This window comes from Balearica regulorum, chromosome 11 (genome assembly GCF_011004875.1).
Source record: "Balearica regulorum gibbericeps isolate bBalReg1 chromosome 11, bBalReg1.pri, whole genome shotgun sequence".
NCBI classification, from domain to species: domain Eukaryota; kingdom Metazoa; phylum Chordata; class Aves; order Gruiformes; family Gruidae; genus Balearica; species Balearica regulorum.
Window position 1 is genome coordinate 10,198,723 of NC_046194.1, and position 17,010 is coordinate 10,215,732.

At 46.5% G+C, this 17,010-nt stretch overlaps 1 protein-coding gene across 4 annotated transcripts in view; it reads right to left on the reverse strand.

Moving 5' to 3' along the window:
• PLS3 (plastin 3) overlaps window positions 1–17,010 on the reverse strand; it is a 53,523-nt gene that overhangs the window by 19,063 nt on the left and 17,450 nt on the right. For 3 of the 4 annotated variants that reach the window (XM_075763235.1, XM_075763234.1, XM_075763237.1), the window contains exon 2: window positions 2,989–3,075. In XM_075763235.1, coding sequence (XP_075619350.1) covers window positions 2,989–3,055 — 67 coding nt within the window. In that variant the 5' untranslated portion in view covers window positions 3,056–3,075. Of the gene's footprint in view, window positions 1–2,988; window positions 3,076–14,597; window positions 14,726–17,010 lie in introns of those variants that run through there. The other variant, XM_075763236.1, reaches the window with a different exon arrangement.

Genomic DNA, 17,010 nt, shown 5'->3' on the forward strand with positions numbered 1-17,010 from the left:
ATAAACAAAACCTAAAAGCCGCTTCAAGCTCTGGCTCAGCCTCCTCCCGACAAGTACTTAAAATAGCTTAAATAACAGGATGCAAGAGGGAAAAGTAACCCACACATTTCCTTTTAAGGATATATGCTCAGCAGGACACACTCTAGCAGGATCACATATCCCTATTTGCCTTAAGCTAACATTTCGGAGCATTGTTTTACCACCTTGCAGCAGCGAACAAAGTGTTCAGTTGGGTTACAATTTTTAAGTACTTCGTGTTTCCAGAAAAGATGCTTATCTCTGCTATTAGAAGCAGGGAGAAGGAAGACAAATAAACAGAGCAAGTTCGCAGATTTTGTTCTGCCATGCCTCCCCTGTGAAAAGTCACCATTCAGCCAAATGTGTGTGTGTGTATATATATATATATATACACACACACCCCCCCCACACCCCCCCCACTTTTACAGAACAAATTCAGAGATCAGCTGAGATTTGGAGCAACGTGCTCTTCTCCCACTAACCTGTGGGTCATTAAAAGCCTAGACACTTCTTATGCCCCACTTAATTACTTTTTTCAGATGTTAAAATGCTTTATTCCCCACTGCTGTTTACCACTTGGATCACTTCCAATACAAATACCTGGTTGTAGGATGCTGGGAGCTGCTTGTCTGAGCTGTAGCTGACTTTAGTACTAACCTTAAACCATGGTTTCTCACCCGTGGACTGCTTCTAGTAAGCACTAGGCAGTTTATGGGACTCGCCTTTTGCTGGCTGCCAGAGAACAGCACACCAGCTGCATGGGAGAGAGGGGATACCTAAAAGTGGCAAGGAAGGCAAGTACCTATGACAGGGTACATAGTAACACACCTCACTGCCTTCCAGCATCACCAGATGTCTCCATCCACTCCAGCTGCATACAGAAAAGCTGGTCAAACCCACACCTTCAAAGTCCCATCAGCCTACACATTCAGAGCAGCAACTTGCCCCATGGTAGAGTTAAAGCAGGTCTCCAGGAAGCCCAAGCAGCCACACACTGGAGTGGGGCACATCTTGGCGAGCAGAAACCACCCTGTGAGACATTTCCTCCTCCCCACATCTCCTTTACAACATCCTAGAAGCCAACCAGGTAAGCTTTGCTATAACCTTGCTTCCCAGCTGCGTTCCAAGTTTTCCAGGTAGCTGGGAGATGAAAAAAAGGCTTAATTTTAAATAGCAGCCTTAGTCCAACTTTTCTTCACATTCACTAGAGATGGCATTAGAAGCTCCCAGTGAAAGTCAGCTGCCCAATTAGTGACCAGTTCTATATCCCAGGGCAAACACGGCTCCTTCAGCCAAAAACAAAAGGAATGAGCGTTAAAAGACACTCCTGACAGGCACGTCCCATAGCAATACTTGCAGCCTGTACCATGCCTATAGCACACAAAACAGAAGGTGGCTGAAAAGGAGGAGCAGATCCCATCTCACTTGTGGGTATGTCCAGGCTAATTATCAATAATACCTAAGTTTTAACACTGCTTTTATAACTTTAAGCCAAACAATGACCTACCTCGTGAGCACGGTGAGCTGGTTTACTAAAACAAACCAGGATTTGACTTTGGGTTTCTCCATGTTTCCAGTGCAAAGGCAGCCAGCCTCTCTCAATAATTTCCCCACACACTAATGACAAAAAGCCACCACAATCCAGCCAGGTTAATCATTTTAAGTTTATCCAAGGACAGAACGGGGTGCCTGCATCCCAGCCTTATTAAGGTTTGCACTCAGAGGCACATTAGGCAGCAAGAAGCACAATGGTCACTCATCTTCCTCTGTGGCAGCTCACTTCCATCTGCTGGAAAAGTCTTGGGAAGAGCGAGACAGGAGAGGGAACTGCCTAAAATGCAACTTGCTGGAAGTCCCAAAAAAGAATACTGCTCTATGAGAATCAGTTGTCTTTGAAATTCATATTGATCTCTGCAGATTGCAAATTTAGAGCAAATGAGAGTTTTAAGAGCCACCCTGCTATAGAGGACAGTTTACCTGATACAGATGCCAGGCAACTACCAATTTGTATTTATAACCAGCGCTCAAGCAATGTCGATGTCCAGTTAGGAAAATGAAACACTGGCTCTGATCACTTGTGCAACTCGTCCCCAGCCAGTGCCAGTCCTGGTTGTGGTTCCCCAGCTGCATACGCTGACCTCAGCCCACACTGCTGCAGTCCGGCTCCCATCCCACCCCTCCATGGCACTTCTCTGATCCTCTAGTAAGCCCTATCAGGAAACCAAACCAGCAGAAAACAATTTTCTCCATTATGTCAGTTTTCTGCTCATTTCAGCTTCCCGAAGCAGCCAGAGGCTTCTGCAATGCCAGCGCAGGGGAAAAGCTGGAAGGCAGGCAGAGGAGCTTGGGCTGCCCTTCGAGCATCACAGGCTGTTAGGGAAGTGAGAACCACAGAGGAAATAGAGCCACCAGAGGGCAATACACATGCACTGCAGCCGCAAAGCATTTTATTATCACCACAAGCTGCTCCATGGTGCCAGGTAAACAGCCACTAATTAGGTTTTGCCTACAAGCTCACCAAATGCAGTGCCTCAAATGCACCTGCACAAACCAGAAACGTAGCACCTACATTTGCAGATGCACAGTTCAGCCAATCTGCCAAAACCAGCATCATCAGAATGAAGCACTGTGCAAGCCCTGAAGCGCTGCTTGGGCCTAAGTAATGCAATACCTGTTTGGGTATTTCTTCCACCATTAGGAACCAACAAAGCCCACTCTGGAGCAACAGGGCAAGGCTGTCTGCCAGCGCTCGCTGACAGCCAGACTGCCCATGTCCCTTCCTTTCTGCTCCTTGGCTAGAAGTGACATGCCAGAAGCAACAAGGCTGCCAAGGGACTCCTTGGCATGCAGAAGATCACAAGAACAGCTGACTGCCCACGTCCTGCTGGCACCGCTGCTCACAGGGGTAGGATAAATCCATTTCAAACGTACAGCAGACAGGAGCAAGATGCCCTCTTCAATGTGACTCACCAACTTTGGCAAAGGCCTCCTTGAGTTCCTCCAGCTCATCTTTGGAGATTTGCATGGTGTTGGCCATCTCATGAATTTAGAGAGTACCTAAAGAGAGAAAAATGACAATGTGAAACCAGACTGCATTCAAATGCATGCAGTTTTGAACAGCAGTATAGCAACAATCAGTACCAAGGTCACTACAGTTCTGAAAGCCATGTTTATCTTTCCACTAAGAAAACAGATGTGTGAAACTCGGAAGATGGGAAATACACTCCTTAACAAGTCAAAAATCCCATTAGCCTTGTTAATATTTAGCTCTGTGTATTTATTTTATGGGGTATGCTGTTCTGCACACATTAAGGTACCTGCTACCAGTGTGTTCTGTAGTCAGAAAAGCTAGCATCTCCAGGGATTTTCCACAACTTTGTACAAAATCAGAATCCAGAGTTAAAATATTAATGCAAGAAATACTGAAAACTGCCTGCCTGTCTGTCCCCCAAGAGCACACAGCTATCAAACCCAAATAATAAAGACTCTGAAAAAGGTCTTTTTGCACAAAGTCGTATACATGATATTGTTCGCAAAAAGGAAATAGTCTGCTTTTCTACAGGAAAACTGTTTGAACAAACACCTGCCTATTTCCCCAGAGTCAGTCTCTCAATAAACCATGTAAGCAATAGGCTGTTTGCACTGCCACTGACCCCCTCCACAGCAAGGCACAGCAGGAACACCACAAGTGTGGAACAGCAGGCATCAGCCCCGCTCAAACCCCAAGTATGCAGAAACTCCACTTTGATCAGATCTGCTTGGTGTTTAAGAAGCAGAGAGGATGAAGCATACAGTTCCTACACCCATCTGCTATAATACTCCTTTCCAAGCACTGATTAGGTGCCACCCGGCCAGCCTGGACAGGAGGTATCACCATAGGATGGGAAAAAGCCCACATCCCCATCCCACAACATTTGTGACAGCAGCATCAGACTCCCTGTTGGCATTTTGGCCAATACGACCAAGTGAGATCAGCGATTGCTGGAACAATGCAATCCCTGTGCATTAACAAAAAGGTAGGCACTGATAAGCACGTTCTAGCACATGTGCTAGCTCTAGCTCAGGGTCTTTAAAAAAATGGAGATCTGGGCAGGCTCAGTGCAACTTCAAATGAGATTTGCATCCCAAGATTTTCCAGCTCCCACTTTGTTAGCTACAGTCACTGTAAACTGAGAAATAAAAGGTTTCTCCTCTGCCTATGGGAACAGACACAGCCACCTCCACTTCTGTAAGCAAAAGGATGAGGGGTGAATTCAGGTATACAGACTGTTGGAAGACAGGATCCTAAACGGGCTGGCTCACCGCTCAAGAACAAGAGGCTCAGTTTCACAAATGCCTGTGCTCTGATTAGCAAGTCTCTTTTGTCTGAGGCTCCCAGCTGCCTTCACAAGCACTTGCTAGCTTAAGACGACAAGTTTGCCTGTAGCTGTAAGTATTCATTTTCTGTAACACTTCACTCAGTCCGGCAAGAATGAAGTCGTTAGAGATGAGAGCGATGGGCAGGTGTGGCAGCCTGGGAAAGCAGCTCAGACAGGTGCTAGCAGCAGAGAAAGTCAACAAGAAGTTGTATCACTGCACAGACATGAAGGAAAGCACATCAGACCCCACCTCCCAGCGTCTGCAGAGCTGCCAATGGACACAACAAATGTTTAGCAGTCAGTAAAAGCAACCAACAGCAAGACAGCCAACTTCATCATTGGGCTCGTACTGCAAGAATGGAACAGGGGGAGGAGTTGCAGCAAAGCTGCATCAGAGTGACAGGGGAAAAACAACAACAACAACAAAAGAGTACGATAGTAAATTTTTTATACTACTTCACAGATTAAAGTTAGGCTAGTTGACCAAGGAAATGCTACCATGTAGGTCCTTGCAAGATGCAGGAATGCTGTGTGCAGCACTGCGCATCTTGCTGCATGCCCACTCTGCCAAACCGGGACCTCCCCTGTTCCAGCTGCAGCACTCCCACGGGTGCCCAGTGGCCCGAGTCTCAGCGCCACCAAACCTGGCTGTTATTTCCAGGGCATAAAGGAGTTGTTCAGCAAGAAAGTCAACTCTGAGCAAGCTTGAGGCATGCCATGGGAGGTGGATTTCACAACCAGCTGAAACACTTGGGGAACACTATCAGGAATGGAGACAGTTTTGGCTACGCAGGCAGGTGGCATGAGCTGCCGCCAGGCAGGAGAGGCTGAGCTACAAGACCAAAAACTCAGCCAACTCTCCTTCACAAGTTTTGCCTTCTTCCTAATCCTCATTTGCACCATTTTCAAGCCATGAAGACTTCCCTTAAAAAGGGATTTCCAAAAGCATTGTTATCCAATCACTTCACTGGAATTTAATTTACTGCTAACTATCTCTAACATTTTTAACACTAAAACAAGCAGCAAACACCACCATGAGCTGAGAGCTTTTAAAAAAAAGTTGCTGTTTCACTTTATCAGGGAAATACCACGCCCTGGATGTGCTCTGTAGTTGTTTGCATGGGTCTTAAAAAAACTTCCCTTCTAGCCCCTATGCTGGTCAACTCAGTCAGTGAGTCTATAAAACAGGTTTACCTCTCAGGTTTCATACTGCTGCTTCTCTGTTTCTCTGCTTCCGAAGAGAGGGAGAATTTGAACCAACAGATAAAAAGCAGACACCTGACCTTGTTACAGGTATCTGGGAAGGGGAAAGTGTGTTATAACAAAACAGTATATGAAAAGGTTAGTGGGCCACGAAGTTACAAGCTGACAGGGACTGCTAAGCTGCCAAAGCAATTTTACAGGTTTTTTGCAATGCAGAGGTATTACACCAACATTGGCACACTGGGCTGGGGGGCAGGGGAGCTTTTCATTTTTTTGTTGTGTGGAGTTTTTTGTTTGTTTGCTTTTAATAGCTTAGTCTAGGGCATTCAGAATCATGTTTTCCATTCAGATGCATTTTTAAACGAGAGGCTTTGTCTTCATGGACATAAAAAGCCCTTTTATCACACTGGCATAGGGATCACACTCAGCTGCCTCACTCGAAGCCCTGTGGGGACGCTGCTCACGCCTCACCATGTCACATTCACTTCTACCGCGAGCAAAGTCTCTGCCAGGGCACACAATGACAGCCAGAAACAAACTCACATTTAAAGACCCATTTAGAGGGAGGAAGACAGAACAAGGGAAAAGAGGAGACAGAAGTGAGCTAGTGATCCCACACCCATTTTACACCCTGGTGACAGACGGTCCATCGGTCAATGCACATATAAACAGAGTGTGTAAGGAAGCAATTCCTGCTCTAGATCCCTTTTGCTTCTGCCTTAATCCCTCACCCCAAACAAGAAAAGCAAAGGCAGCTCCGTAACACATGGATGCACAAAAGCAGCTTGAGCAGCTGGCAGACGGCACAGTTTCTGTCCTCTGAAGACTTCACTTTGTGCTGCAGATCAGAGCTGCTTTAAGTGCATCGCAGGTTGTCGAATATCAACTCCCTTCCCAGAGAGAGGCTGTATCAAGTTTCTGTGCAAACAAGTTTTATAGCTTCTAAACACACCGCAGTCACTGAATAGGGGTTAGTTCATTTGCTCTCCAGACAGAACTGCAATACAGGCAGGTCCAATAAAACTGCTCCAGCCCATGTTTTAACAGCTGTAACCACCTGGAGACACATCATCCCAGTGGGGACTGTCACCAGAGGGATGCCTCCACTGCGGCGCTCAGCACTTTCAGCACAAGTACCAGAAGCTAACCAGGACTTTTGGGTGGATTAACTACTCAGACAGCAACTTAACAACAGTCAAGCCAGGAGAAAAAGTCCACAAGACTCTTCCCCAAGGGGGGAAGCCCTAGGAGCCGCATCCTGCACAGAGGATGGGGGGGCCGAGGGGGAAGAAAGCAGCATTCAGGCATTTGCACATCTCCCTGAAAGCTTGAGAATTAATTCAATTTTGAAAGCACACGGCAACCAAGTATTTCCCAACAGCCACTCAAACACTTCCAAGAGAAACAGACCTGGAATTTGCTGCTGATCCAAATGCAAGAATTTGCTTCTTCAAGTTAGTTTGAAAACCAAGCTCTTCCGTCCCTCCCTAGCCCACCCTATTTCAATATCTCTAAAACTGACTGATTAACAGCATCAATTCATTTACTCAAACAGGCAAATGCAGAGACACACTAAAGTGTCAACAAAAAGGTATTAATAAGTCCTTTTTCCATCTGATTTAAAAAAAAAAAAAAGAAGAGCGAGCTAGGCCTAGTCTGGAGCAGTGACTCACCCTGTACATATTCCTCTTTTCAGAGGAACCTGCGGTTTTGCTGCCTTTTCATGACAAAGGCTCCAGACATGAGAAGGCAAGTCACTAGCTAATTAAAAATATTTCAAAACCCACACATGTCTGACCACGAACCCAGCACATATCAGCCTTGCTTTAGGAATAACGAGACGGACAACCAGGCGCTCAGTCCCCCTGCAGCCCATGGCAAGTGCCAGAGCCCCAGGGCTTACAGCACATGGCACTGGGCAGTGACGTAGCCACCTCACCAATTTGGAGCTAATTTGGAGGGAATCCCAGTGATTCAGCTGACGGTGATTCAGCTGACATAGGATCCAGCCCTCAGGCTTCCTGTGGCTCACCCCATCCTCTTCTTCCTCCCTGTTTTGCAGGTAGGGCTGAGTCCTGCCAAGAGCCGCATCAGAGAATGGGGTAGCCATCCACACTCCCCTACTTCCCTTGCCCCATTCACACACACACACCCCGGCTCCTTTTGCAAGGTGTGTGATTCTTGGTCACCATAAAGTCCTTTCTAGCCCTCTGCTGCAAGGGACTCTTCCCCCATTGCCATGCAGACCCCTCCATGGGGCCAGAAGCATCATGTCCGTGCCCACATGGCTGTGCAAGCCCCGGAGCTGCTGGGCCAGCCCAGGGCAGCCACTGCTCAGGGCAAAGCAGTAAGGGAAGTGAGTCACTGGTGAGGGCTGAAAGCCAGAGCTTTCTTTGCACCCCTTCCCAGGTGACTGGGATGCTGCAGGGATCTCCTGGCACTGCAGGAACCCTCACCACAGGCACCAGCCAGCCCTAGGCTCATGCTGCATTTAGAAATGCTTGCAGGCGGGAGAGGGCACACATACCTCCTCCCCCCCCCCATCATCAGGCACACCCAGCAGCTCTACTGGCTCCTTTTTCTGGTCCAGTCCAAGCAAAGATGTTTTAGAGATAACATCTTCAAAGTTGACAGCAACAGGAGGAAGTGGAAGCTTGCAGTGCACAGACTTGGTCTGATGAGTCCTCCAAGATAAATACTTATCACTGTTTCGGGGGAGACAGGGAAGGTTAGGGATTGATGGCCTGTAAATGAAAACTTATCATGCAATCCATCCTCTCCTGCTCATAATCAGTTTGTATGTTTCAAACAATGTTTTGTTCATCAAATTCCTCCAGGACAGCACCCACTTATTATGTATGGTTATTAGCAAGCACCAGGCTGCTGGATGCACACAAATTTTTGGCAATTACCTTCCAGTCACCTGTCAGAGGCACAGGCTGAAACCAGACCTTTGCTATGTTTTTGTCTTTCTACATGATGATAGGTGTCATCCTGATAAGAGCAGTGATTAGGAGATGCTACCCCATCCGCAGAGACTGCACCGCTGCGGTGTCTAACACATTGCCAACAGCATGCCACTGCTACAAACCACTGTCCTCCAGAATTACCTTCCTGCTGCTCTATGGATGAAGGTGGTACTCATGGATGCAAACCACAGAGGTGTTCCTATCGACTCAGCTGTTTCCCCTGCCTTGGGAGAAAAGGGGCACACAAAGCCTTGAGCAGGTATTTCTTTGCAGCTGAGTAGCTGCATCTCTCATCTGTGGCACTCTATTTCAACCAAGCTTTCCCAGCCACATGCACATTGGGCTCAACACCAATGAAACTACAGCTCTGCTCTCAAAGTCTGCAATGCTTTAACTATTGAACAGCACTGGGCTGTAATGCCTGCTAAGCAATCACCCAAAGCCAGCTTTATTTCATTATTAATCCAGCTTTCATCATCCACACACAGCACCAAACAATTCACCTCAGCAGGCCAAGGACCAACTACACACAAATTCAGTTTTAATACTGAATTTTTCTAAGCTTGTCTTGCTGTTTGTATTGATTACCTCCCACCTCCCAATTCTCCAGCTTCCTCAGGCTACTGCCTTTAAACACAGCACATCCAGTACACACAGAGTACACACTTTGACTCGTCCATGCTGGTTGTGTAGCCCATCAGCTGTTATACAGCCACTTGCTGCATCGCAGGGAAAGGACACAGGACTGCAGATAGCGATTCCTACCTTACAGCTCACTTCTTCCCAATCCTATATAGAGACTGCAGCCCAGAAAGCCAACCGTGTCCTGGGCTACATCAAAAGAGGCGTGACCAGCAGGTCGAGGGAGGTGATCCTGCCCCTCTACTCCGCTCTTTTAAGACCCCACCTGGAGTACTGCGTCCAGCTCTGGGGGCCTCAGTACAAGAGAGACATCGAGCTGTTGGAGAGAGTCCAGAGGAGGCCACAAAGCTGACTGGAGGGATGGAGCACCTCTCCTGCAAGGACAGGCTGAGAGAGTTGGGATTGTTCAGCCTGGAGAAAAGAAGGCTCCGGGGAGATCTAATTGCAGCTTACCAGTACCTGAAGGGGCCTACAGGAAAGATGGTGAGGGACTGTTTGTCAGGGAGTGTAGTGACAGGACAAGGGGTAACGGCTTTAAGCTGAAGGACGGTCAATTTAGATTAGATGTTAGAAAGAAAGTCTTTACTGTTAAGAGTGGTGAGGCACTGGAACAGGTTGCCCAGAGAGGTTGTGGAGACTCCATCCCTGGAAGTGTTCAGGGCCAGGTTGGACGGGGCTTTGGGCAACGTGGTCTAGTGGAGGGTGTCCCTGCCCGCAGCAGGGGGGTTGGAACTAGATGATCTTTTAGGTCCCTTCCAACCCAAACCATTCTATGATTACCTCCAGCTGCTGTTTTTGAAGCATTGCTAAATCAGCAAAAGTCCCATTAGTGGCTCACTTCAGATTTGGAGACATGTCTCTATGGGACATCCACCTCTGGACACTCACTTTCCTCCAGCAGGTCCAGGTTAAAAACCCAGTTTTTCCTAGCTAGACCTGGGTAGAATGATGCCAGAGATTTTTCTTAGCAGCGCTGGGGTAGATGCCCAGCAGGGATCTCGGTTGCACAGAGACAGGGTCACTCCAATGGTATAGGAACAACCGCAGCAAACCAGTTTTCCTATGCCTTCTGCTTAGTCTTTAACTGCTGCCCCACCATCCACAGACAAGCCTGGACAACCTGATCCTTCACTTTTTGCCTGCTAGTCAAAGTGTTTTCTCTCCCTTCAAGACAGAACCAGATTCACTAGCTCTGATCATCTTAAATCCTTACTAGAAACAACTGCTGACCCATCGGACAACTCATATGCCTCTGATTCCCCTGCGCAGCCAAGGAGGCTTTGTGGGGTGCAGCCAGGCTTGGGTAACAGTCAGCATGTTCAGCACCCTGACCCAGAAGCAAGCTGTAGCCAGTGCCCACAGAAAACCCAAAATCAGCATCAAACCCGCTCACAGCGTCAAATAGGAATCAGCTTCTTGCTAAAAGCCCAGGAAAGCCACGTCCTTCAGCAGCATCCAGAATACTGAAAGCTGGGGATATGACACAGAAATTTGTATGGATTTGAGTACACAAATCCCTCCGTTTCGCAGATACAGAAAACAGAAAGACAGCAAGCAGCTGAGGATGCTCAGCCACGTGATATCCAATTGCCCAAAGGCTGATGGGGAGCAGAAGTCAGAGTAACACAAATGCCTCTACTCCAGCGGCACATGGAGGGGGGTGGCAGGGAAGCTTCCCCAGTTGTCAATGCAGTGCCCCCCAACACATCCCCATCCAGCCCTGCAGGACTATGAGCCAGAGCTGCCTCTGATGCACATTAAGTGGTGACTTGCAATCCTGAAGTAGAGTAGATGGATGCTTGCTTACTCTCATGACCCAGCATTTACTACAAGGAGGCTGAACTAACGGAAACATAAAACCGGTTTGGGACTCAAATGGAAGGGAGAAGCATAGAGAGCTTTCTGCAGACCTATGCTCTTCTCTGAAGGCTCCTGACATGGAAGACCAGGCCAAGTGGATTGCAGGGACAGTCAAAGCAGGGGCAGTGCTGACTTTCAAGGAGGAGAGCAGCTGCTTCCTAGACCTTGCAGCTGCACTCACACACACCCATCACGCTGCAGACTCGCAGCTACAGCGTACCAACTACCTCACTGCTCCAACTCTATGACATGTATCTACAGAGCACAGTAGAAACCAGATAAAATACTGCTCAAGGCACCAATCAATCAGTCCTTAAAAGCCTCTTTGCAAAATACTTCTCCTAAACATTGCATTTTGGCACACCTCTGATTTTAGCAGAGCAACTACTCCAGGATTAGAGCACATTTGAGATCATAATCCACTAGATTGGTTTAACTAACTTTTGAATTTCAATAGTTTGTTCACATCAGTCAAAACAGAACAGCAATATTCCCCATTAACTAATTAGTCCAACATGAAACAGGTGATCTCTTCAAGACCTCTCAGGAAAGGAAGAGCTAAACACTCATCCTGCCTGGAACTTGCAAAAGCAAATTACATTCAGAGATAATTTAAACCTAAGTGCAAGAAGGTAAAGGGGGGGTGGGGGGGTGGTCAGATGTCAGCTAATGAACTGAGACTCAGAAGGCTTCATTTAAATTCCTGGCTCAGGCACAGAAAAATCATGCTAGCCCCTCAGGAAATTCTTAAGCTGATAGTAATTCTTATTCTTGCCTAGTGCCCCAAATAAAGACCAGCATTAAACACTTCCTTCTGCTTATTCTGTATCTTAACCATAAATTACTTCAAGGAAGGACCCACCTCTAACAGCCCATTGCAAAATTTGGCATAAGGCATCCCTCATTTTATGATGGGACTCTCAGAGCAAATGGTGGGAAAGCCAATGGGTTCCCTGCCTGCATAAGTGAGGAGGGATGAGGATCACAAGGCTGAATCAGTGTGAATTTCCTTCCCCAGAAGCGATTGGAACCTGCTTGCTGAGACCTGCAGATTATCCTCAACATGCTTTAAGCACGTGTCTCTCAATTTCCCAATATTCAGCCCAAAAGGAGGCCCGTTCCTTACAGGGGTGAGCTGCAGACCTCAGCCTGTGCCCTGGCCCCCAGCAGCTGGATAAAGCCCTTCAAAGGCTGAAGGGAATTCAGGGCACACAGCCCAGACCCATTCCCCCACCCCACCCCACCCCCCCAGCACCTCCAGCCTCCGCTCTCAGGTAGTACCTTTGCTCAGCAGGTAAAGCGACTGATACTCAATATGCCATGGTAAAGCAAGAAGTGTTACTCAAGTCTGTTAAAACTTCCCTCCCACCCAGGCGGAGGAATCAACCCGATCCCTAAATTAAATCACAGTACAGTCACTGCTTATTCAATGCCAGAAAACAAGCTCCTGCAAGCCAAACACCCAACATGACGGTGCCGATCCCTGGTGAGCTGGACAATAGGGAGTTTCAGCAATTAATTTTGGGAGGGTGGGTTTCATGCAACCTTTTAGAAAGCACAGATGCGGTCAAGTGATTTTACAGACCATTTTATCAGTCTGAAGGTCAACAGAGCTGTCCTGAAATGGCACAGTCAGGGCTGAAGTCCCCACAGCCCCTGCCCAGATGATAAACATTCAGAGAAGTGTGTCAATGAATGTTTTCTTAAATAAGAAACAAAACACTAGAAACTACAAACTGTACTCTAAGCATTGGAATTATGTTTCAAAAGTGTCTTAAAACTCAGGAATTTCAGTAACTGATCTCTTACTAGAAAGAAATACTGATAAAAAGAAAAACCTTTTTTTTTGTCCTTCCCCTGCTGCCTGTAATCTTGTTTAGAAAGCACTTGGGAAAAACGGAAAGAAGTCAAAATAATTTGATTCAGAACAAGAAAGCAACACTAGACTGCAGTAAATCAGTATCTTACAGCTGTCCTAGCGGCTTTTGGAAGTAGAAAAAAATCCTGTAAATTCAATACTTACTTTCTCTAGAGAAGATGGTACAGATCCTATCTACCCTTAACAAAAGCAGAAACATTAATTGAAAAGATTAATGTGAAATGGCTAGAAGAGCAGGAGAGCTGCTGTCTTTGCCTCCCAGGAGGCTGCCATGACAATGAAATCACATTTACTCTGACAGCAGGGTGTTCCCCACACTTCTCTACAATTTAACTTAATACACGGAGGAGCGATAGGGAGGAAAAGGTAGCAGTCGCCAGTCCAGGATCAGGCAGGCTCTCTGCTGACTCTTGGATGTTGGACAAGCATTAATAATCTCTGCAAAATGCACCCTAATTAGCAGCTTTCAAGGCCATGCAGGATCTCTAAGATGCACCCAGCACTCCTGGAGCCTAGTACTAACTTCTTGTTGGATCCCTTCAAGCTGCTTTGCCTCCTCCCTTGGTTTAGCAGCTCAGCCAGCACCCAATACCCCTAGGACAGATGTAGTGGTTAAAGAAATGTCTGCACTGTAAACAGCACATAACCTCACTGCCACTCCAAATTTCAGGAGGTGTGAGAGTCCTGCAGCTGTGGAAATCATTCTTTACAGCCAGATGTTTTGCAGAATACAGGGTAAAATATAACTAAACAAAACCTCAGAGCAATACATTCAATCTAAACAAAATCAGGACATGAAGAAGCTACAGTGGATGTGTTTTACAGGTTTTCAAAGAAGTTTAAGTTTTTCAGCACAACAAAATCAGCATTTCACTGCAATACTTAAAAGTACTCGGTATGTGTTTTAGCCAGTACCAACTGCTAAAGCATTTGGAGAGGGTCTACACCACCTTCCAGCACCAAATATAGCCAGCCTTCACCAGAAAAAACAGCAAATGAGAAAAACTCTTCTGTTTGGAAACAAACTCCTTCCAGGCTGTGATGCCACCTGCCATTCCTACCGCAACAGCAAAGCGGCACTCAGAGCCCAGCCTCTCCAGGCAAAAGACTCCAAAAAGTTAGATAGCCACCACTGCCAGCAACCCACAGCCATTTCCCAAAAGTACTCAGAGCTCCTTGCGCTTTCTGCAAGGCCAAGATTTAAATATTTAACACTTCCAACATGCAAGTTTAAGCAGTTCTGCTTTTTAAAAGCCTGCTGCAGACTGAGATGGGGTAAGATGTGCCCCAGACTGAGATTTCTGGGAAGGCACACCCTCAGCCCTCACTTGAAAAATTAAATACTCAGTGATGCAAAGTCAGTCACAGCACTTGCTGCTGCTGCTGCTGCTTGCATGCGCTGCTCAGTCAGGTGCACAGATAAATTCCATATTTAAAACACATTAAAACCTGAAATTAATCTTTTCGTTCTGCCTACAGCAATCTTCCTTTAACTATTACAGCATTAGGAATTACTAGACATTTTGCACAGAAAATAAAAGCAAAACAAGTCTTTGCAGGGCAATCTCTGGCATGTGCTTGCATCTATGCAGCCAGCCAGAACCCCGAGCAGCAGCCAGCTGTGCGAGCAGCATCCTAACGTCAGCCCACAGCAGGAGACACCCTTACCTTTCCTCTTCTCTCGGGGAAGACAAATCGCTCCCTTGCCCAGCCCAAGCACCAAAGCGTCTCCCACGCCCACAACACGGATCTGGACAGCCAGCATTCCTCCCGTCATCCCCGCCCAGCAAATGGGAGGTCACTTCCTGAGAGCCACAGAAGGGATGCGGTCATGTCGGAAAAAGATGCATTAAGAAAGGCTAAGGGACAGGCAGCTCGAAGCATCATGGAGCAGGCATGGGGGGATCCTCCCCCAGCAACTAGTTTTTGTTCTTTTATTGCTTGGCACTTGGGAACAGGAGGCAGTAAGATATAAAGATTTTAGGTAAGCAAACTATTTTTAATTAAAAAAAAAAAACAGAACTCTTTTACCTTTAATGTTTTAAATTAAATGCATTTTGCTTTGCTAGCTCTCAATTTGTCCAAACAGTGACATGGAGCTTGTATTTTGGTTTATGTACTTATTTTATGGATGTCTTTAAAACCACCAGAAGCTCACGAACTGAACAATGATGATGTAGACGTATTTGGCCTCAGTCCACACTGAAGGACAGACATCTGCTACCCACCAGGAAGGCACAAACAGAAACATCATGTACTATGTAGTTATTGATGCAATCCACAGGAGCAGAATCAATCACCAAAAAGGTTAAGTGGGATTTCCAAATTATAATCACATATTTCAGAAATTTCTATTCCTGATAAATCCATAAGGCTTGAGCCCTACCATAGCTAAAAGGAAAGGATGTCACTTACTAATAAACACAATACTTGAATTAGTGAGGAATTTGAAGAACCCATGACTGTTCTAAAAATTAAAAATACTTGACCAATAGGCTTACTGGGTTTTTTTGTTTCATTTTAGAAATGACATCAGCCAGGAAAGTGAGCCATCACCTGGTCCCATTTCTTGGGTATCACCTTAAAATTTAGCTTCCTGCTGTAAAGTTTCAAAAGAGGTATGAAAAAAACCCCCAAAAAACAACAACAAAAAAAATCCCAACCCCAAACCCACAACCTGCCAGCTTCCTCAGGATGGTAAATATAATGGAAAACAAAACAGAGTTTTTCATGCCCAGAACTGCAGCTGCGACTTAAAAGAAGTTGGCTTGAAAAACACTTTTGCACTCCACCGATAAGGTTGCCTGTGCATCAGACAGGGTTTAGGGGAGAGCAGCTTTGGCTCTGCTCCGACTTGCATCAGCAACTGGCTTCAGCATCACATCAGCCCCTGGGTGCAAGGACCCCATCTGGCTGCTCTGATGTAAGCAGTGACTGCATCCAGCCCATGAAGTTTTCAGGCAAACATGCAACAAAATTGACGAAACTTATTTCAGGAAGTCCCTCCACTTTTCACTCTATGTGTGAGCACAGTGCACAGTATAAATTCATCCTGTAAGGTTTAGGAAGTGCTGAGGCTTTGGGGAGCATGCCAAAGCCCAGCCCCCACACTAGGTTGTGGCTTCTATCAATGGCAAAGCTGTTGCAGGAGCAATGTCTGCTTTTGGGAGGGAAAAGAAAAGAAAAACCTCCTGGTTTCCAGGAGGCATCCTGAAATCTCTGGCATCCATGTTGCAGGGATAGAAAAGCAGCACCTGCAACCGTGCAGGTGGCAGATTCACACTGCAGAGGCAGACAGCTAAAAGCCACCAGCCCATGGGACTTCAAACCTCTTACTCACTTGTCTTTTTTCAGGCAAGTGTAATGCATCCTTACAGGGCTAACAGCTATTACCATTTCCTCTGCCAGGAAGGGAAAGGGCATTGCTAACCACTGTTGTCACTCAGCAGAGATTCTCAGTGGCTCCACCATGAGTGGTTTAACTGATGCACACACCATGCCCATGAAATACCTATCTTCCACATTTGCAAAGGATCAGCAATAGCCAGTTTTTCCACAGCTGTAAGAGCACTTTGCTCTCCAAATACTCCAAATCCTGCCCTGTCAGTCCAACCTGCAATTACACTCAAACCTAAAATAGCACTTCAGCAGTGCCAACACCACTCATCTCTGCGTCATGCCCCGAGACTTGCCACACTGGGGTGTGGTGATGGCAGCCAGCAGATGTGCAGCTCCTTAATTTATCAGTCTATTTGAAGAAAAAAAAAATCTGTCTTTGCTAGATTTTCCCCTCTAAAAAACTTCCCAAGCTGCTCTTTCCGCGAGCCTGTCATCAGGAAGAAAGCAAGACACTAGTCTGGTTCGTGCTTATTTAATAAAAAACTTGCATATGCAGTAGGGACTGAAAGTTAGTCTTTATTTTAAAAAAGCTTGCAAACTAGAGTACAATTTTGCAGTGCAAAACAGATCTGAGGACTCACCCGATTCACCCTGTGCTCCAACAATGTTCAGCTTAGTAATTACCTGATTAGTTATTCACAGCTTAGAGCAGGGAGCCATGCAGTCACCAAAGAAGTCACTA